A 22,034-nucleotide genomic window follows, 5' to 3' on the forward strand; every position below is an offset into this window, starting at 1 on the left:
TGGTCAAAATTGACCTCAATAGCACCAATTATAGGTTGGGTGCAGAGAATAGCACAATCTTGTTGAGGTGCACTCTACATCACAAACTTATTAAGGGGCTTGTTCTGATTGACTGAACTGAGTTGAACTGAACTGAATATTTTATGAGAGAAGGAAATTAAGAACTGAACTGAACTGAACTTATTGGAGTTGAACTGAAAATAAGCTGAAGAGAACAGACCCTAAGTTTGGTGTATAGAATGTCATAAATGACATCGGATGATGGAGATTTTGTCGAAAAAGTGTTTTTTTTTTTTTAAAATTATTTTAAACCAATTTTCATTCTTTTTAAATCTTCTCTAATTTATTTAATTACTTTAATTATTATATTTAGCTTGTGCTCCCAAATTACTTTTCTTTAACTTATTTTGTAATGAAGTTCATGATAAATTGCAACGAATGCATTATGTTTGCAAAAATAAATCGAAATCTAACAACATAAATTAAAAATTCATTCAAACAACACATCAATTTCAACAAATCATCATAACAGTACACCAACTAATATCCTAATTTCATGAAATTATGAGAAAAAAACCCTTAGTTATTACTCTTTACTTGATGATTAAATGAAAATAAAAATGAGAACAAATTGCTCGATGTGTCCTACGCTCGGGTGTACATTAACAATATTTCGGCAGAGTTGTGGAATACTGTATCTCAACTTCCCATTTTTACTCCTACGGTCTACCAGCGGCACCAATCTTCAAGACTTCAACAAAACCCTTTAATTCCACCGCAACGCCTGATCGTCGGTCGCTCCACATCCACCGCATTTCTCCCATTGTCATACTTTCTGGGTTTATCTTCAAAAACGCGTAAGCTTACTTGAAATTCCAAAATTCAAGTCAATTTCTATTTAGTTTAGGATCTTGATTGATATTTTCTGCACCTTCTGTATCATAAGTATCATCATATTTGAAATTTGGGTTCTTTTATTGTTCTTGTTACTTTGTATTCTATTGATTTTTTTGCTATAATGTGATACAGGTATTATTGGTAGTTATATTGTTGTTGTTAATTTTTTTGGTTGTTTATTTGGTTTTGGATTGGATTGATGGAGTAATGTTTGCATTGGATGTTCTTTTCTTGTGGTATTATGGTGTTTGTTGATAGAGGCAATTAGGGAGTACTTCGAGTTATCTTGAATTTTAATTTAACTTAAGGATGATGGTGTTGGCTTGTTTTTCTAAACATGCAAATTGAAGGAGGTTAATAATGTTGGTTATGTTGATGGCACGGGTGCTTTCCATTCAATATGGATGGTTATGGTGAATGAATTGAATGAGTTTTGGCTAAATATAAAAGCTTGTAGCTAAACTCAACGGGCGTATTCAGTTTAGACTTGATTGGTATTGTTAACAATTGCATCATGGGTGTATTTGGGTACATGTTTAATGAGCTTTTCCCTTTCATCATAATGTATTTTTGATTGAAAAAATAGAATCTGATTTTTAAGTTAAATAACGTAAGCCGTGTTAAATGTTAAAGCTGAAGATACTGGCTTTGAAGTGTAATTCCTCCAGAAATGAAGTAGTTTCAATTGAAAAGCCTAAAGCCCATAATTACGAGGTCACCGGCCGGTCTACCACCATCTCCCCATTTTTCACTCATAGATACTTCGTATTATTTTATGGGTGGGTCAGGTGGGGTTTTGAAGAGGGTGTATGGCATGTGCCTTGGTGAGGTGATTTTTGGGGTGGGTAGTGTGGATTTTCAGTTTTAGATTGGTGGTTTCGTGTTGGGTGGGGTGGGTGATTTCAGGAGTGATTCTATGATCTCCTCTCTTCTTCCCAAATAAGGGGGAGGAGAAGTTCTTGGGAGATTGAGGTAGTGGGAGAAGATGGGTTTGCTGGATATATGTTTCCAAGAGTTTTATACAATTGGAAATGCTGCAAGTATTACTGCTGTACGCTAGATTTTTGGGTCCCTTAGCATAAAAGCTTGAGGCATGATGTCAAATTGTCAATGCAGGATGAGATGAAACTGATAGCTTGGTCAGATTAAACATTACCTTGGTTGTTGGCAGTCTGAATGGCTGAGTAATCTTGTCTGGTTAATTTTATGGTTATAGCTTTAACCCACATCTATTAACATGTTATGCCATCCACATGCTTACTAGAACCTATACATTTTTGATATCATGATGCGACTTATTAAAGAGGCTTGAGTATGTGTTAACGTGTGTGTCTTCTTGTGGTAGCCTGGTTGGCTGAGCTAGCTTATGGAATTAAATATTGATTCTCTTATGGAATTGATCATTGCATGCATGCCTTTTATGAGGTTTAAAATTTATTGTCAAGTGTTGGCTGGTTGCAATGTCGATTTTTAGCACTTCCTCCTGACCTGAGAATATGTTCTTTCTGCTTCACTCTCCTTGTGATTGTGCCAAATAGCTATCTATTAACCCTCTGTCTTTTCTTTGTAGAAAACTGCATGGATCCCAAAAATGCTGCAGAGATGTTGAAGTATGTTTTTTCTTTGAATCTTTGTTTCACACACCCTTAAGTGTTTATTATATATTTATATTAGCTTCACGTTCTTTTCTGTCCTTTTTTAATGAGTTAATTCTTTGTTTTTGTAGGCACTTGGAGAAGCAGAATGAGTTACTCGACGATGCTCATAAGAAAATGTCTCATGAATTGCATAGGCTGCAGGTCTTTTACTATTTTAATCGTTAATATATCAGTGTTTATTGCAGATATTGGAGCTTATAATGTTAATCATACATGATTTCTCGGTGGAACATAAAAGACATTTAGGAAAAAATATAGATTTTATCTTTGTATTTAGTTCTAGTTTATTCAAAACATAAACTAATGGTACATTTTGAAGGATCTGACATTATGTTGGTGTTGAATTGTTAGAACACCATAGTTATTTCTTCTGTTTTCTTCTTTGGATGAGTTTAAGCATAATCATGATTATTATGATCTCATGGACTTACAGGTAGAAGAAGAAATGCTAATGCGTAAGTTCTATGAGCTCACATCTGCTTTGGGCTTGAATAAAAAGGTATGTTCATACATTTTGATGTTATGTGTTCAAACTTTACATTTTCAGCTGTATATCTACTTGATGTTAAATCTGTATGTTAGACAATTGAATCAAAATTGTTGATTAACATATAGCCTGTTCCATTTCATGTGGCCCTTTTACTTTTAAGAGTGCTATCCTTATAGCTTTTCCGTGATCGATTCATTTTGAGTTTCCTTACAGTTTTCTTGTGATTGTGATATTCTCCAACAAAAGTTTGATTATACTTTCCAAACTATTATATATCCCCCTTCCTTCTGGCTCGCTGGGACATTTTAGTAGATCCAATCCTTTATGTAAAAGGTTGGGTTAACGGGATGAAAATAACAAGGAACAAAGAAATATACAAAAAATTGATTTCTGAAGGAATGGCTAACTTATAGGCTTATAGCTCTACAGCTGTTTCACATTTATGCCTCTATGAATTTCATTCTTTGAACTCCCCACTTCTTCATTTTCTGTGTTCACTTCCCCATTATTATTCACTTCCCCATTACTATGTGTGCAAACTGCTGTTGATTTGTTAGACAAATTTACCTGATACTATCTTGGAATATGGTCACTTTAGACATACCATATAATCTCTTGCCCGTTATTATGCAGTTGATGTCTTCATGTGAACCAAAAATGCTGTCTAGTTGCCTCGTTTGAATTTAGTCTCCTCCTATCGGTCCTGGTTTTGTGCTTCTACAATATGGATATCGCTTGAATACGGTGGTAGAAATATGTCACTTGTCTTATCATTGAAGTAGCATAGGCATAGAAATTTTGGAGTTGTTGCAAAGCCACTAGCTACATTCTATACAGCTCTCGAACATACCTCCTCTTCCATTCTTCAGTTCTTCCTTTTATTTAAAGTTCTTCAATAATGAATTACCTGATATTTGAGTTTCACTTTACAGAGTGAAGTGAACAGAATAGCATATATTGATACAGAGGATGAAGAACGGCAAGAACCTAACACTCAAACTGATGAAAGAAATGAACGGCAATGAGTTCTTTTTGGTGGATGGGATCAGCTCTAGAATCGGCTAGTAGCTGCAAAAAGGAACAGCATTTGTAGTAGTAAACTTGTAAGATACTTAGTAGCTTCATAATTCTGGGGATTCAAGAATTTTGCAAGTATAGTTTAATATCTTGTTTCTTGTTTTTGTATAAAGTTGTACTTGAATATACTGACGAGGGGAATTTGTTTAGATGAAATTATATAGAAGTATTTAAGGACTTACTAGTTCAATAGAGAAAGTTTAAATTCTCAAAAAAAATTGAATTTTGGTTAGCATTTCCAATAACAAATGTGACTTTCATATGACAAAAAAATAAAAATAAAAATAAAAATAAAATAAAAAAATGGGAAGAACGGAGAACATTAATCTAAAAAAAAAATCACATTAAAGTAACAAGTACTTCGTATATTTATTTCAAAAAAAAAAAAAAAAAAACAAATACTTTTTATATTTTTTAGTAATCTAATTATAGTTAAATGTAACTTTAAAACAGCAAGTCCATAATTTTTTTTTTTTTTTTTTTAAAGGAGTCCATAATTTAACAATAAAAAACTATCAACAATTTTTATTATTTTTTTGATCTTATTATAAGACGGACAAGCAAATTATTATTCGAATTAAATAAAAGAATAGTAAAGAAATTTTTTAAAATAGAATGAGTAGAAAGGCAAATGAGGTCCTTCAAAAAAAATGTAAATGAGGTGAAATGATTGAGTCTTATATTTGAAGCGCAATTATAGTCACAAAATCAGAGTGGCGCAGCGGAAGCGTGGTGGGCCCATAACCCACAGGTCCCAGGATCGAAACCTGGCTCTGATAGATTATGAGAAAGCTTCCTGCCCAATTTTTGGTTTGTCTTTTCTTATTTGCTTTTGTAAATTTAAATTGAATCAATATGCATTGGCTTTGAATCTGATATCTTTACACAAAATCATAATCAATCTTCCGGTTAACAAAGCTTAATTTGAATGCATAATGCTAATTAAAATGTTTGTGGCATTCAGAACAGTTATCTCATTGACTATCAACACCAAATCACCAATCCTGCTACAAGAAACTAAGTTTATGATTCTCAATCGTGACTTGTCCATCAAAAATCCGGTTAAGCGTAGCAGCTAAGCGAATCCCACCTTTAGCTAACCTTTTCTCCACAATTGGCAGCCTCGACAGAAAGTATTCATCTGTTACAAACAAAAACAGATATCCATTTTAGGAAGCAAATATATGCTAATATGCATCTCTAAGACTAACAAAGATGCTTGTATAACAATAGTCTCATGACAAGTTTTATCTACAACTAGCTTAGTAGCCTATATTTTATTGTGCAACCAAGCTAAGAGATCACATTTTTTTCTATTTTACATGGAGTATCTTCTTTGATTAAGAAATGCATATTTATATAATAATTTTTTGTTATTGCCAATATAGGAAACTAAGGATATATACCATCCAAGTGGCTTCCTGGTGTGGCATTCTTGTACGCATATTTACAAGCCAAAGAAATACTCTCAGATGCGTACCTGCACAAGTTTATAGTATTACATTACCTCTGTTGAGCAGGGGAGATTATGAAATTTGCCGAAAACACACAGCATTAAGAGTGCAAGTAGAAACTTACGGAGTAGGACAGACTGTATGGTTACATTTTTCCCAGATTTTGATCTCGTTGGACCAGTCATCCTGATTATACCCAAAAAATTAACATGAAAATTAGATGTTGAAACACAGACAATTTGTTAAGTTTTGCGATGTGCATCACAATATGATGCTAGAGGAAATAAATCATACACGCGCAACATTTGAAAGTATGCTGAAACTACATCTCTGATCTACCATATAGTATATACTGTCATACAGCTCTTGAAAACATTTTTACTGATGTAATAAAGAATTTTAGCTAGAAAGGGCCATCAAGACATTGATTCAGCAAAGAAACCTACCGTGATATTACTTAATAGCGCTCCTATCATGATTGTCAGATTTGAATCATAAAATCTCTCCAAGCCAGAATCAATGATTTCTGTGTCCCATACCTAAGGGAAAAAAAATCATTTCAATACATACATACATCATACATCGGCATAAAAGACTAAAGAATGGTTTAGCATTTATTTACAGTACGCAAGGAAAAAAGAGAAGGAAATACAGGAACCAATACAACAACGTACATGATGCAAGTTAGTGCTTTGATTGTACCAGGTGACATTAATCAAATTTCCACCTAGATCTCCGATGAAGCCAACATGTAGAGGCTGCATTAAAAAAAAAAAAGCCACCATTATTTATAAATTGATGATGCCAAATTTAATTAGTAGGAAAGTCTACTAGATGTTTTAGGGAATTACTCAGGACTTACCTGATGAATGTCACCAGCAAAATGAGACAGGAACATGAGAGCTTCTGTTAAGTTATCTATGAATACACAGTAGATTCTATGAGTTAGATTAATAGAAACTGAAAGACAAAGTAATATACATATTTGTAGAGCATATACGACATACATTTCTGTTGAGCACCATAGTTATGGTAAGCTGACACAAGTTGTATGGTGTAATTGTACATTGCTCCAATCACACATCTATTTCTTTGGTTAGCAGAATCATGACAGTCTCCTGTAATGTAAAAATGAAAATAAGAAGTCAACATTATACCATACTATCGAGATTTTCATATAGTATGGTTAGCTGAGTTCAGACTCTTAAGACTCTTGAGACAATATTGACAGTAAAAAGAAAACTAGCTAAACTGTCAAATTATTGCTGGATTTCTGGATCGGCCACTGCATCCATGGTAAATAGTATGAATGAAGTAAAACTTACGGCAATAATCATATTTGCAAACAAAATTTGGGGTGTTAGTATAATGTAATGCAGAACTCCAGGGATATCCTTTACGAATCTCAGACAGATCAGGCCAAGAACAAACAGCTGCTAGTTCGCCTTTAGCCGACTCAGGCAACAATTCTTTGACTGCAGCCTTAGCATCTTCAGTAAGAAATTCCTAAAAACAATAGCATTATCATTTGCAGCATTGCATCAGACAAAATCCATTTATGGATCCGATAACTAATTTTAATCATTAAACTTATGCAAGCTAGATTGACTGTCAAATCTTGAAAGTTTACTAGAAATTGGTACATAAAAACTTCACTTCAAACTCGAAAAATCAGATTGATCAACCTTAATCTGATCCGAACAACTCGTTTGACACGTCTAAGTAGTCTAATTCACGTTACATTACACACGAGTTCTTACCTCGGCTATTTTACAAGTTGCATAATGGCCATGTTGTCCCCAACAAAGAATTGCAGGAACCAAGTGCAAAAAAGTAAGCACCCCAGCAATCCAATTAAGCTTCATACACTCCATAGCTTCTGAAATTGTTATCCAACAAGAATACTTAATAAAATTAATCAACTTTTCATAAATACTCAAATTTGTATAAACTATTTGCAAATATCACCTTAACCAAGATACAATGTGAAGTGTTTTAGAGTGGTTGGCTAGATGAATCAAACTACGATTTTGTTATTACTAAGATTTGGAGAAATTTGAGTTTGTTAATTATTATAAGCAACTTTGAGATCAGCATTGAGATTTTTGGTTCATTTTTTTATACTTCACTATTATATGTTACATTATCTACCTAATATTCCATACTGTGTACTATTTTTAATTTGAATTGGAGCTACTCCGAGCTACTTGTATTTTTCTACTACGTCCTTTATCATCGACAATTCGACATGTGAATTATGTATTAGGACTAAAATAAATAGAAATTGATACACCCTATGGAGTTAAGGATTTAATATTAATACTTGTAATTGATTACTAGTAGTCCAGTAGAGTAGTAGATATAAAAACAATGAGTTAACGTAAAGCTGCTGGATTAACTAAATACGAAGTAAAACACACGTGCCGGACGAGTTAGCCTACTCATTAGTGAGTACTTTGTAGTAATTAATTATACAGAGTATATACTAATGAGGTTTTATCTTAGTGGCTAAACGCTTAAGAATTAGGATCTGTTATGTTACCCCATTTGTAATTTCCATTTGTAAGGTTGTACTGTACAGAGTATTGCCCCATGAATCTAAACCGCTTGCTCCATCATTATTTCCTAACTACGTCAATATAAGCGAGGTCATAGACTGTAGACATCGGTTTGTGTCTTTGTGTGAAAATTCTAACTTTGATTACCTTAAGCCATCTTACCGGACACTTTCTAGGCCATAAATAATCAAATCAATATAAGCGAGGTCATAGACTCTAGACATCGGTTTGTGTCCAAAGCTCAAACGAAAACACCTGTATGGCTATATCATCATTTCAATAAACATTTGTATAATCTTTCTCCCAATTTCCATTTCCCCCAGAACCCATTAAAATTTTCTCTTCAGAGGAGCAAAATTAACCATGAAAGCTGTAGTTATAACAAGCCCAGGAGGTCCAGAAGTACTGCAGCTGCAAGAGGTTGAAGACCCCCAAATCAAAGACGATGAAGTTTTAATCAAAGTTGAAGCAACTGCCCTTAATCGAGCAGATACCATTCAGAGGAAGGGCTCTTACCCTCCACCACCTGGGGCTAGTCCTTATCCTGGTCTAGAATGTTCTGGAACTATCCTTCAACTTGGCAACAGTGTCACTCGCTGGAAAGTTGGTGATCAGGTTACTAATTTTTGCCTTTTCTGCTTCAATTTTCTTATTATTTGCTGTACTTTGGAGTATGGTGATTTGGGTCTTCCAAAGTTGTAATCTTGTCAATTTTTAAACGTGGGGGTGTTGATAAACTGGTAGTTTTGATTTGTATGCGATTGAATTGATTAGTTTATCATGTTAATTTGTGCATTTTCTCTTTGCATTTGATATGGGTTATTTTGGATGGATTGTGATTAAATTTGGTTCAATAAATTGTTGATTGATGATAGTGGAGGTAACCTAATTGTTATTATATAAGCTGGTTGTATGTTTGATGTAGCAGAATAATCAGTAATGCTAGAGATGAAATGCATTTAGAGCTGGCCGAAAATCGTCCCTGAAAGTTTTGATTTTGAATGTTGTAAATCCAAAGCTGGCAAAACCTAAGGAATCTGTATTAAGTAAAGCATGGAAGAGGGGGAAGAGGGGGAAGAGGGGGGGGGGGGGGGGGGGTGGTCTACCTTAAAAGAATGGAACCAACCCCAAAGGTGCTTGTGTTGGAACATTGTGGTATTTATGGAATTAATTGAGAGTATAATGGTGTAAACTAGGCATGTTGATTAGTATACCCAATAGTCTGTTGGTGAACAATTATAGCATTGTAAATGTAATGGTGGATTGCCTGATTGCCTCTTTTGTTATTTCGTAATAACTATCATTTGCTGATTTCTGATGCATTTGTTCACTTGTTATTCTGTAAGAACATGAGAAATGTATCGCAGACATGCAAGACTATGACTGACCTAAAAGCATTGTAGACTTGTAGTGATCTGAATATAATTTTACTATTGTATTTATTTAGCAACCCTGAGTCATGAGTTCTGAGTCCTAGTACTATAGATTCATTTAAAAGTAAGTTAATTTTTTACAGCGGACTTCGGATGATTTTACAAGTGCATGTATTTGATATCAGACTTGGCTATACTGTTATAAATCTCATTTGCTTCTGCTCTCCTTTGAAGTGGTAAAATGTCATATTAATGATATCATACATATTAAAGAATTTAGTACTTTGGATTGGAATTGGTGTTTGAGTTTCAGAGTCTCAGAGGTAAGCTATCATGCTATATTGATGATGAATGGTGTTTGTTGTAATGTAGGTTTGTGCACTTCTTAGTGGAGGAGGTTATGCTGAGAAAGTGGCTGTTCCTGCCGGGCAAGTTCTTCCTGCCCCAGATGGTGTTTCTCTCAAGGATGCTGCAAGTTTCCCAGAGGTGGCATGCACTGTTTGGTCGACTGTTTTCATGACAAGCCGGCTTTCAGCAGGAGAGGCATTTTTGGTAACTTACAAGGCTACTCTGATTTTGTATCTTTGTCAGTGTTTATAAGTTTTATGTGACTGTTATAAACTAAAGACCGGAACAGATATATTCTAACACAAAGAGCAAAAATATAGGTTGTAAGCTTGATTTCTGATTCACTAATGGCAAGGAATACAAGACAGTTGATACTTGAGGTTATCACTCTCAAAAGTAACTTAAGGTTACAACTCTCCAACAATATCTCAATTCTCACATAAACATACTACTATTCCTTCTTCTCTATATATACTCAAGCTAATTGTTAACCTACTACAGCATTAAAAATATTTGCCATTCACCTCCCTTTAGCAGAGAATCACTACAGGGCCTTTGATACACCTCCACTTCGTGCTTCATTGATTATATATGTCACCTTCTGCCATCTGGACCTCTGCTACTGCTGTTTCCCTTTTTCCCTGTTTCTTGCGTCTGCTGTACACCTGAATGGGAGGCTTGGTAGTGACTGTTGCTGAGTTCCGTGACTCCATACCAGTGACCATATCCCTTTCCTACATTCTAAAATGTCTCTATGTACAAAAATTTGTTTCAATTAGAATTCTAGGCTGTGTTTTGGTTGTTGCCCACATGATTAAATGAGAATGGAGGTTCATATATAAATTTCAAGAGATTCTAGTATCATCAGATACTGTGAAGCATTTAAATAAGTTGTAGGAAAATGCAACTGCAAACATGTGATTTGCAGATTTCTTACTAATTTCAAATCCCTTTGGAATGTTTTGATGAATATATGTTATTGATTTTCATGCTACACGGGAAATACTTGATTTTCTTTTGTCAAAAGGTCTACTGAGAGAACTACCAAAGAGAGTCTTAAGTTTGCTGTCAAATTACCATCTTCTGATATCTGTTCGTATCATTAGGTGCTATCTCATTTAATGATTTGTTCATAAGCTTTCTTTCTTTGTAAGTGGCTGATGAACTATTCTTGTAATTTTTTATTTTCTCTACAATCACTATGTTTACAGGTTCATGGGGGATCTAGTGGCATTGGTACCTTCGCTATTCAGATAGCTAAATATTATGGAGCCAAAGTATTTGTAACAGCAGGTTGACAGACTTAAGTTGTATTTTTTGGAGAATCGAGTGGGTTAAATTAAGCTTAAAGGTCTGTTATTTGCTCTCTTCTCTAGGTTCTGAAGAAAAGTTGGCATTTTGTAAAGATCTTGGAGCTGATGTGTGTATCAATTACAAGACAGAAGATTTTGTTGAGAGAGTAAAAGAAGAAACAGCTGGAAAAGGTATTATTTGTGAGGATCAGATCATATATGCTGTAGTACGGGGTATTCAAATTGTTTTTTGATGACTGAAACCCGCTTTGTTACCGATGTATTGTTTCACTTCCGTTTTGTGATGTTACATAATTGGCCACGTTCTTATGATTGATATACTCTTCTTACGACCCAGCCAATGTCTGGTACAGAGAAGTGAACTATTTTGGCAAGGGGATAATGTTTCCCTTTATCCTTGCTATCTAGTAAGAATAATTGATTGTATTGAACAAACAGGTGTTGATGTTATATTGGACAACATGGGAGGAGTTTACTTGCAGCGAAACATTGACAGCTTGAATTTTGATGGACGGCTTTTTATTATTGGCTTCCAAGGTGGATCTACCTCACAAATCAACCTTGCAAGTTTAGCAGCGAAGAGACTCACGGTGCAAGGTATGCAGATTTTTTCTACACAAAGCTGGCATTCTATTGCTCTAGAAAGGTTTGTAGGAATTTCTCTTAATCACAACACTTTTGTATTCTAGCAACATGATCACTCCAATCCAACATCCTACCCTTTAAGTGACACCCAAACATCAGCAACCTCATGTCCACTGGAGACACCCTTAGTTGTTGAGGATCATGATAGTTTCCCGCGCATGCTGGGCCTGTTCAACCTGTTGGTCAATGTGGAGCAGGTCTAGTTTTGTAAAGGGTACACAACCTTACCTTCAGGAAAGTTAATTTACAACATGTTCCACCTTTAAACCCTTCTAACATTTAATTTTGTTTTTTCGTTTTTTAATTTTCTCCATTGCAAAGTCTGCAATTGACATACCTAGTTTGGACAAGATAAGACAATTTAGACTCCTGATCAACTGTTAAGTCGATAATGTTTCTCTACTTTTTTTAGCTGCTGGCCTGCGGAATAGAACTCCAGAGAACAAAGCGCTTATTGTGAAGGAAGTAGGGAAGAATGTGTGGCCTGCTATCAAAGAGAAGAAGGTGAAGCCTGTAGTTCACAAGTATTTTTCTCTCTCACAGGCAGCTGAAGCCCACCAGCTTATGGAAAGTAGCAAGCACATTGGCAAAATATTGCTTCTTCCATGATAGATGAGGTGGTTCTCCCAATCAGCCCCGACTCAGAACAAGTGCAGTAAATATACCCCTAGAAACAACCTTAATGGCCGATTGTTCTAGCCACAATGTATGTTGGATATTTAAGTTTTTGAGAAGATCTACAGTCAATAAATGAAATCTTACATTGTTGATATTTTAATGGTTTGTTTCCTTAAGATGCTTATTTGATATACAAGTATATGTTTCACTTGTACACATAGTGGTGTTTTGTTTTGGATTGTTACAAACGAGTATATTAAGTGTTCTTATTATTGGTATGAGGAAAAGGCCAATTCAAGCTTGAGGCAATTTCATGCCACGATACAAAAAATGTCGACCCATTTCTCATTCAAAAATTCTTATGCAACATTTATTTAAGAATCAATCCCCTATTATTAGATCTTTAGATAACTAAAAAGTATATGATTGTGTAGAATCTTGTATGACTTCATACTATAATCTAATATGATTTCATACTACTCCGTATAATCTTACGAGATTATCTACCTACATGGGTTGTATGATTGATTTTTTTTAATTAAATATACTAAACGGAGTTTTGAGATAGATTTTTGTACTACATTCGTTTCATATTATTTGCAATAATTAGACGTAAAATATAGAGGAAAAATGTCTAATCGTTACAAATAATATAAAAACGGGTATCATTTATGGACAAAGCGAGTACGAGTAATAAAAATCAGACGTCATGATATGGTACACGTGATTAGCGAGGCTTGACCCATTGCCTAAATGCCTGACATTATTTCAATTATCAAACTATTCAAAGTCTCTTTTCCCCACATCAAGTCTGAACCCTGCTTCTATTAAATTGCTTAAATCTTGATAATGTTTTGATCATTACATTTACTCACTGCAAAATAATTATCGATTTTCTGCAAATTTATAAAAGTAAGTTCTTCCTATTCAATTATTTCTTGCATTTTTCTGTATTTTTTTTGCATAATCACTAAGCTATTACTGTTTCTAGTAATTTACTTTTTCTGGGTTGAAATTTTGGTTTCTGGAAGGATCTTGCATCTTTAGTCATTTCTGGGTTTAATTTTGTTAAATTTCATAAAGATTTAGATTTTTGGGGTTTAATGTAATGATGAGCTTGTAGTTTAATTGAACTAAATTAATCAAAGAATTTAACTTTTTTTATTTTGGGGGGGGGGGGATTTTCAAAGAATTTAACTTTTTTTATTTGGGGGGGGGGGGATTTTACCATGATTCTGGAGATACTTTGGCTAAAACTGTTGTATTTCACCATGATTAATCAATATTTTGATGAATAGAAGTGAAATGTGTGTTTGGGTGTTTCGAATTCTCAATAGAGAAAATTGAGGAAATTTTGAGGGTTGTTTGTTGTATTACCTTCTCTGTTGCGGGAAACTAAGATGGCTGTAATCATAAGACACATGAGGAATATAATTGATAAAGTATTCTTAGTTTTTCGGAACTGATACATCGTTATAAATTTGATTTAATCAAGCATTTAGCTTACTCTAGAAGGGTTGCACTTATGCTAGTCATCTTGAATGATCAAGTTATGCCTTGTTATTAATTTTTGGATAATGTTATCAATTATTCTGCTGGATGATTAGGGTAGTTTAACTTTTTAATCACTTCATATTAGTAAATTAAGTGCTCAGATGTTCGCGAATGGCAATTATGGCAACTGACAGTGTAACTCTTTGGGAGGAAGATTATGGCAAATTGGTAACCTTCATTTCTTAAAACTGGAGAAGAGAGTTTGAAAAGGGATATGCTAGTTGTAATTTGTAAACATTCTGTAGTGTGAACTTGATCTTGCCCTGAATGGTTACTTTCAGAACCGAATCAGATGATTAAAAAACGAACGCTGATATTTGGTTTCTGTTTTGACAAAAATAAATAGCTGTTTTCAAAATGACAACATATTTTGACTTTGAACACATTAGATTTTGGTGATGAATCTTAACTCTTATTTGCGAGTTGTCATGACTCTTCTGATATTTACCGTTTCTGCTTCTAAGCTCACTGCAACACCGCTCTTTGTAATATCACAAAATAAATCAATCAATTTAAGCCTTAATCCCATAAGTGGGTTGGCTACATGAACCAAATTTGATTATTATGTGTAGTCATCGACCAAAATCTTCCTCCTTCCCTTACAACCAAAATTATTCCGTGTAATATCATAAAATGATTTCCATAAATTTGAACTACGGTCTTAATGATGCTTTGGTTTTCATTTTGCAGGTCTACTGTCTGGATTCTCATAAATACTCAAGATGTTGCCCATGTTGGATTTCACTAAAATGAATCGTGGTGAGATTATCATAGTGGGAAATGCATTTTGTGTATTGCTCTCACTGCATTTCACGATACAACTTCTATCACAGCATCTTTTTTACTGGAAAAACCCTAAGGAACAAAAGGCTATCATTGTCATTATCCTCATGGCTCCCATATATGCTGTTGTGTCTTTTGTGGGTCTGATGGATATTCGTGGCAGCAAAGCATTTTTCATGACCTTGGAATCGATCAAGGAATGTTATGAGGCTTTGGTAAGTTTCTTATTTGCATAACTCCTAATCATGTGATTTGTTAGCTTAACTACTATAAATCTAATTTTCCCCATTAATTTCATGCAGGTCATTGCTAAATTTATGGCATTAATGTATAGTTACTTAAATGTATCAATCAGCAAAAATATAGTGCCTGATGAAATCAAAGGAAGAGAAATCCACCATTCTTTTCCAATGACACTATTTCAGGTGAGTTTATATACCGACAGTTTTTCTTTTCATAATTGAATAAAAATACATAAAGGACAGGATAACAGGACTGTGAAGGTGTTTCTCAAGCCAAACAAATTGAATCCTTCTGAGATCTGTTGAACTTGGCAGTTTTTAAGCAAGCAAACTTTGCACTTGGCAGCCCAGTCTCTTGTAGTAGTAGTATTGAAATTTGCAAGTTGTTTTCTAAGCTAAAGTTTTCATGCTGTATTGCATGGCCATACATAAGAATGCCATACTAGAATGTTAAGTATACCGAATCATAAGTATTTAACATTGACACATTTCACACATAGCAGTCTTGTTGCAGAAAAGCGCGCACGCACACACACACACACACACACACACACACTTTATTTATGTTATTATAAGGCATCTTTTGTAATAGATTTAAGCTAGGACTACAAGTTAGTCCGTACTCCGATTGCTTGTGGGTGAGACACATCATACTGCAATATGATCAATACCACCATCACTGCCGACACCATAATGTGCATCCTACTGCTTTCCAGGTCTAGTGAGGTTTGGATTCATGCATGCATCGGCCTTTATCTAGTGACCGTTAGAAAGACCATGAATATTCTGTTGAGATGATGAACTTCAAAGAAAGTAATATGGAAATGGTAGCATATTTTGTGTAAAAATATGATCAGGAATTGGCTTTTATGGTTCCATGCATATTTGAAGTTTCTTAAGCATATATCACAATTAGAACACTCCTGAATGAGTGTTTGATAAGGGTCAAGTTGAATTTATTAACTTGATAAGTTGCTTGCTAAGTCTACTGCTGATCTGGCCTGCTAATGCAGCCTCACACTGTACGCCTAGACCACCATACACTGAAGCTTCTGAAGCTATGGACATGGCAATTTGTCATGATTCGGCCAGTTTGCTCCATCTTAATGATAGCATTACAACTTGCCGGGCTATACACCTCTACAATCAGCTGGATTTTCACAATAGTCCTCAATGTTTCAGTATCACTGGCTCTATATTCTTTGGTGGTCTTTTATCATGTGTTTGGTAAGGAACTTGAACCACACAAGCCGCTTGCTAAGTTCCTATGCGTTAAGGGCATCGTCTTCTTTTGCTTTTGGCAGGTAAAATCTTCGCAAATCATATTGTGTGTGTTTCCATTAAAGTAATATGCTGGCTTTTTATGTAGCAATCTTTGTGTACATTAGTTTTTGTGCTAGTCCACTTCAATTCATACAAAAAGCTCATTCGTTGTCTTAATATTGTCAGGGCATTGTGCTTGAGCTTCTGGTTGCTGTGGGGATTATTCGATCTCGATATTCCTGGCTGGATGTTGAACATATTGAAGAAGGAATCCAGAATGTGCTAGTTTGCTTAGAGATGGTTGTGTTCTCTGTTCTTCAACAATATGCCTACAGCGCTCAACCTTACATGGGAGATGTTGGTAAATGGAAAACGAAGAAGAATGAATGATGAGAATAATCAAGTTTGGTCATTATTTATTAGTTTGACCTCAGTCGACACATGTAGCTGAAGAAAAACTATTGGGGTTGTGGCCCTGTATTTTGCAGTATTATAGGGAGAAACATATTGCTAGAATGCTATCATATTGAATATTTTGAAGTAATATGAATGAATTGAATAGTCTAGTTGAATCTTAGGAATTGCTCCTTATGTATCAGAACAATAACGATGCCTATAATGAATGTAATAATGTACTGCATTATTAAACAGACTAGAGGCCAAGTAACATACGACAAGAATCGTTTGGTTTAGTTAACTTAAACTCTCCCCGTTCCAAAATGTAGCTCACACTTGAAATTGGTGCAATGCCACAAAGACTAAGGGTAATAATCGAGATTGATTGATGTCCTTGGAAATTTTCTTTGAACCAAACATAACCAAAGTACGAAAAGGAAGTTTGAAGTTTTGTTTGGGACAATTCAAAATACAGTTTGTGAAATCATTTTCAGATGGAGGGAGCATTTAACACGACTCGCTGCCCATCCAATTTGCCTAGTAATAGGATAACGTTTAGCTGTCAAAACATATTTACAGATTTTACACATATCTCTTGTACACCTCACTGTGGGGTGAAAAGAAGTTCCATCCATCCTCTTCCAAAGAGATCTTAATACAATACTACTAGTACAACCACATCCACAAGATGACGTCGACAATTATGGAGAGCAACAGCACAGAGATGACACCACACTCAAGAGATGTATGTATGTGACATGGAGTTAGCAGCGAAGGACAGGTGCCACAATTGTTGGCCGAACATTTGACACAGATCTTGAGTAGTTTGTGATGCAGACAAGAGATTCAGTTTACCACAGTTTACTCCAGAACAGGACCTTCAGTGTTACCTGAGAAACATATATTGCCACTTGTTTCAAGATAATAACAGGGTCACATCCTAAGAGAATAGAAATTCCGTCGCACAACCAGATGGAGAACCAGATGATGTGATGGAAAGGGATAGCTAGCTCAATATATCAATCAGATATTCCTAGTGTATAACACTACCTAAAGAGTACTTTCTCCATTAACAAGATATTGTCACATTGCTCGTACCCCTCATAACTAAGATATTGATGTTATAATACCTGTATAATAGTATGATTTTCACCTTTTCCCCATCACTCAATCTAAAGAGTAATCAGATAGAACAGCATATTGATGAGGATTTTTATATCAACTCAGCTTCATCTGCCTTAATCTGGCAGAGACTTTCACCTTCTGTAGCAATCTTCACATTAGCAAACATAACTACAATATACTAACATAGCTACATAGGACTAGTTTCATCACTTTCATGGCAGATATAAATATTAAGAGGCAACTCGCTACTGCACTCACACATAGCCTTGTACTAAAAAAAAATAATCATTTGAGCATATTAAAGGACAGAGAGGAAAGCAATATCTATTAGATGCTCCCCACATTTTCAAGGATTTTCTATTCAACGATATTTATCAGGTATTTGAAATCTTATAAGAGAATAGCATGAGCTAATGGTTTAATAAAGGGGGAATAGTGGCAAATGGACTTGAAACTAACCCTCCATAATTAGCTGCATTCTTGCAACAAGTTAATCAGTTGATTGGCCACAATTAGAATTATAAATGCAAATCAGGTTACTCATCATGTTAAGTACAATCCTCTAATAATGCTCCCAAAAAGATGATTTGATTTTCTAGTTCAAATTTCTAATAAGGCCTTAATTTATGAGAATTTGTGTACTTATCAGCAGGATTAGACCTCGAAAAGCTCTGTAGTAGTGAACACTTCTGTTATTTTTCCAATTAAAGGCAAATCATTTGAGAAATATAGCAGATTTTAGGCAGAACAATATCAATGGGCTCAGTACAGCTGTACAGGGAACAAATGGTGCTCATGAAAAAACCTAGCTGTTTACTGAAATTAAACAACTTCTGTGGCTCAGTGGAAGAAAATAATGGTGTTACTGGACATCTTTAACCTTCAAACATAGTTTTATGCATCCTTAGGGTGGATTTAAGAAAGGCCTTTAGCTAAATTAATGTCATTGCAAAGAATTTCCATGAATGATATTTGTGCCCTGATTAATTCATGTTTTGTTTACTAAAACTATACACCATTTGTTTGCAGATAGAACGTTATGAAAGAACATAAATCAGAAAGCCATAACATGACAGGGCAGAAGAAGGACAATGGAAAGTATCCATTTACATATATTCTCAGAATAGATACAAGCAAAACAATGCACTAACCTTCTTGGAGTACCTTAGAACCTTCACAAGAGAACAGGCGAATTGCATTTGAGTAGCTTAATCCTGCAAGTTCTTCTTTACTCATCTCAAGCAGAGATGCCACATAGGTAAGTACATTATGAATATTAGCCGGATGATTCAGCATTTCTTTTGGCAATTCTGGTGTATCTTTCTCAACCTCTAACACATTACTGCTAGCCCTCAAATGTGGATTCTCTCCTAGTGCCTGAAGTTCAGGAGTAAGGGAAGGATCACCTTCCACAAAGTACAAGTCACCCAAATTCGACTTAGGCAGGGCATCAGGTGCATCAGTCTCGAGCAGGATTCTATCAGAAGGCACAGCCTTCAGCATCTTCTTCGCCTTTTGTGACTTCATTGACATAAGAAATCCAGACAAGGAGAAATAAGCACCAAGCCTTGCTAATTCAGGGACCATCTCAGCAGACCCTAAGTAAGAATGAAGAATTACACCATCAGGAAAAGGCCCAGTTGCCTTCATCACATCAAGAAGGTCACCAAAAGCACGAACACAATGAACAGAAGCCGGTCTTTTCAGTTCTTTCGCTAATTCTAGCTGTTTCCTGAATACATCAACCTGATCATCAAAATCAATCTGTTTCCCCCGCGACCCTTTATCTAAACCAATCTCCCCAACAGCTGCAGTAGGTGTAGACTCAAAAAACTGTCTCAAAATGGTAAACCAGTTCATCGTCCTCTCAGGAACAAACCACGGATGAACACCAAAACACGGAACAACAGAAGGATAAGACTCACTCATCTGCTTAACCAAATGCCAGTCCTTCTCCGAAACCCCATTAACAGCAAAATGGGCAATGCCGGTATCAAGAGACGAACGGATTAATCGTGGGGCGAGGTTTAAAATCCTAGGGTCTTGGAGGTGACAATGTGCATCAAACAGTTTCATCGCCTCGCTCTAGGCAACCTACCCTCACAATCAAACACACAATGATGTACTTAACAATGAAATTTTCTGCTTTCTAAAAAAAATTGATCCAGCTAAAGCTACCTAGCTGAGTAATCATATAATTATACTGCAAAAGACTAATTTAGCCCTTAAATTACATATTTATGATGAAGAAGCACAGAAAATTGGACAAACATTCAAATCTAATATATCATCAGCCAATTTACAAGAAAGCAAAAATTAACTAAAAAAAGTTTCAGCATAATCTTTTGGCACCGTAAAGAATATAAAAGCTAAAATAAAACCCAATTCAACAATTTTTTTTTGGGGGTAATTTTTAAGTGAATAAATTCAGCTCTTTAGAAATCTAACATATAAAAAGTAAACTCAATTCGTTTAAAAACTGAACATAATACAGACAGTAAGAATAAAAATTATCTAAGTTCATTAAAATTTGGCATAAATATTAGAAGTAAGTAGAAACAAGACATGGAAAATTTTAGAGTTAAGTTGGAATAAAGTAATTTTACCTGATGAATAGGAGTATAATTTTTTGATAACCCTAATTTCAGGTTCATCTGTTTTTGAGTGGATTGCAGAGTTAAAGGGAAGAACAAAATACAGATTACAAAAAAAAAATTACAAAAAAAACGCCGTTGCCGGGGATCGAACCCGGGTCACCCGCGTGACAGGCGGGAATACTTACCACTATACTACAACGACTTGGAATATTGGTTGGTTTAAAGTTTAAATTCTTGTTTAATCTCAACATTTACTACAGAAGTAATTTTTATATTCCGAGAATACGAGTACACGACCAAACAACATCAATTATCCGGTCTCCTACCTTATTAACTAAACGCTTATGAACAATGTTATGCCTTCTAAGTGTTAAAAAAAAAATTATTTATATAAATATCTCCATTTATGCATGTAAATCACTGACATTATTTTTTTCTTTTGTTTTTACTATAGCATTTTTTTTTCCCTACCTTTTAAAAAGTTTGAGATTAGTCTAATAAATATCATTTGGTTAATTATACCTTTTAAAACTAAAGTTGCGATATAAAACCAATTGAAAGAGATTCTAGACAAGCTTAACTATGTAACGCATCGCACGCATCAACCACCTTAGTATTTCCAAATTTTTAACTCAGACAAAGTTTTCCACTTTCCAAACAAATACTTTTTTTGTTAAATGAGCAAAGTGAAATTCTTATGTGAATTATTCTTAGTACTAAAGTGAAATTCTTATGTGATTATTCTTATAATTAGTACTAATGTACAAGTTTTTCTTATTAAATTAAATAAGCAAATTTTACAAGCGGTAATTGTGCCGTGCATAAGCTAAAATACGGAGTATGTTATATACTACCTCCGGATCATATTATATGCAATTTTGGGGTATTATTTGTAAGATATAAAAAATTCCAAAATTGCATATAATATGATCCAGAGCTAGTAAATTAAATGAGCAAATTTTTTTAATCGATAATTTTATGAAAAAAGCCAAAAAATAAAAAAAATAAAATCGCCGTTGCCGGGGATCGAACCCGGGTCACCCGCGTGACAGGCGGGAATACTTACCACTATACTACAACGACTTTGATATTTAGTTAGTGGTGATTTTTGTTTATTTTATAAATCTTAAGTTTTCAAAAAGGTAGCTAGAACTGTTGTAAAGGAAGCCCATAAACTAGTTATTTCTAACTTAGGCTATGTTTAATCACCTTATTTTAGATCAGAAAAAATACATTATCAATTTGTTTTATTTTAAGGTTTGGAAAATGTTATCAAGAAGACGAGGAAAGACCATTGACAATTGGTTTTTATTTTATTTTATTTTATTTTATTTTATTTGGGTAGAATGACAATTGGGCTATGTTACTTCGACACCCTCATTTATTTCAAAAATCCATGTCGTATTGTATCGTGATAAGAGTTGACACTCGGATTCTTCATCTTAATTAAAAATTTGACTTTTCTTTTCTATTAAATGATCGAATCCGGCACTTGCAACCCATATTCAAGTAGACACTTAATCCTTAGCTTGCCTCATTGTCTAAATAACATATTTTTTTTTTTGAAGGGATTGTCTAAATAACATGTAGCAATGCTAATTGGGCATATCATTTTGCACAAATCTGTCAATACTCTGTAATTC

General features: G+C 34.6%; 3 protein-coding genes, 1 long non-coding RNA gene and 3 other non-coding genes across 7 annotated transcripts; 3 read left to right on the top strand and 4 right to left on the bottom strand.

The window, feature by feature from the left end:
* Window positions 1–640: 640 nt before the first annotated feature.
* LOC145579458 (uncharacterized) lies at window positions 641–4,310 on the top strand. The gene is made up of 5 exons (XR_014099149.1): window positions 641–857; window positions 2,468–2,507; window positions 2,624–2,696; window positions 2,989–3,054; window positions 3,978–4,310. It is a non-coding gene; the product is annotated as an uncharacterized LOC145579458 (long non-coding RNA).
* Window positions 4,311–4,829: 519 nt separating this feature from the next.
* On the top strand, window positions 4,830–4,901 carry TRNAM-CAU (transfer RNA methionine (anticodon CAU)). The gene has a single exon. It is a non-coding gene; the product is annotated as a tRNA-Met (tRNA).
* Window positions 4,902–5,098: 197 nt separating this feature from the next.
* Window positions 5,099–7,450, bottom strand: LOC145579459 (endonuclease 4-like). The gene is made up of 9 exons (XM_081636708.1): window positions 7,337–7,450; window positions 6,902–7,082; window positions 6,584–6,694; window positions 6,439–6,494; window positions 6,251–6,334; window positions 6,023–6,115; window positions 5,701–5,762; window positions 5,529–5,602; window positions 5,099–5,263 (listed from the first exon to the last, which is right to left on the bottom strand). Exons 1-9 carry the CDS (start codon window positions 7,448–7,450, stop codon window positions 5,130–5,132), a joined length of 909 nt encoding a protein of 302 aa, XP_081492834.1. The 3' UTR covers window positions 5,099–5,129.
* A 914-nt stretch (window positions 7,451–8,364) lies between these two features.
* On the top strand, window positions 8,365–16,970 carry LOC145578253 (uncharacterized). The gene is made up of 10 exons (XM_081635607.1): window positions 8,365–8,749; window positions 9,880–10,059; window positions 11,067–11,148; window positions 11,232–11,339; window positions 11,607–11,765; window positions 12,226–12,419; window positions 14,708–14,983; window positions 15,071–15,193; window positions 16,024–16,314; window positions 16,460–16,970. Exons 1-10 carry the CDS (start codon window positions 8,498–8,500, stop codon window positions 16,661–16,663), a joined length of 1,869 nt encoding a protein of 622 aa, XP_081491733.1. The 5' UTR covers window positions 8,365–8,497; the 3' UTR covers window positions 16,664–16,970.
* A 131-nt stretch (window positions 16,971–17,101) lies between these two features.
* On the bottom strand, window positions 17,102–20,523 carry LOC145577431 (uncharacterized). The gene is made up of 3 exons (XM_081634861.1): window positions 20,401–20,523; window positions 18,946–19,888; window positions 17,102–17,559 (listed from the first exon to the last, which is right to left on the bottom strand). Exons 2-3 carry the CDS (start codon window positions 19,868–19,870, stop codon window positions 17,531–17,533), a joined length of 954 nt encoding a protein of 317 aa, XP_081490987.1. The 5' UTR covers window positions 19,871–19,888; window positions 20,401–20,523; the 3' UTR covers window positions 17,102–17,530.
* Window positions 20,522–20,593, bottom strand: TRNAD-GUC (transfer RNA aspartic acid (anticodon GUC)). Its single transcript has one exon. It is a non-coding gene; the product is annotated as a tRNA-Asp (tRNA).
* An 809-nt stretch (window positions 20,594–21,402) lies between these two features.
* TRNAD-GUC (transfer RNA aspartic acid (anticodon GUC)) lies at window positions 21,403–21,474 on the bottom strand. The gene has a single exon. It is a non-coding gene; the product is annotated as a tRNA-Asp (tRNA).
* Window positions 21,475–22,034: the final 560 nt, after the last annotated feature.

This window comes from Chenopodium album, chromosome 14, assembly GCF_948465745.1.
Source record: "Chenopodium album chromosome 14, dcCheAlbu1.1, whole genome shotgun sequence".
NCBI classification, from domain to species: domain Eukaryota; kingdom Viridiplantae; phylum Streptophyta; class Magnoliopsida; order Caryophyllales; family Amaranthaceae; genus Chenopodium; species Chenopodium album.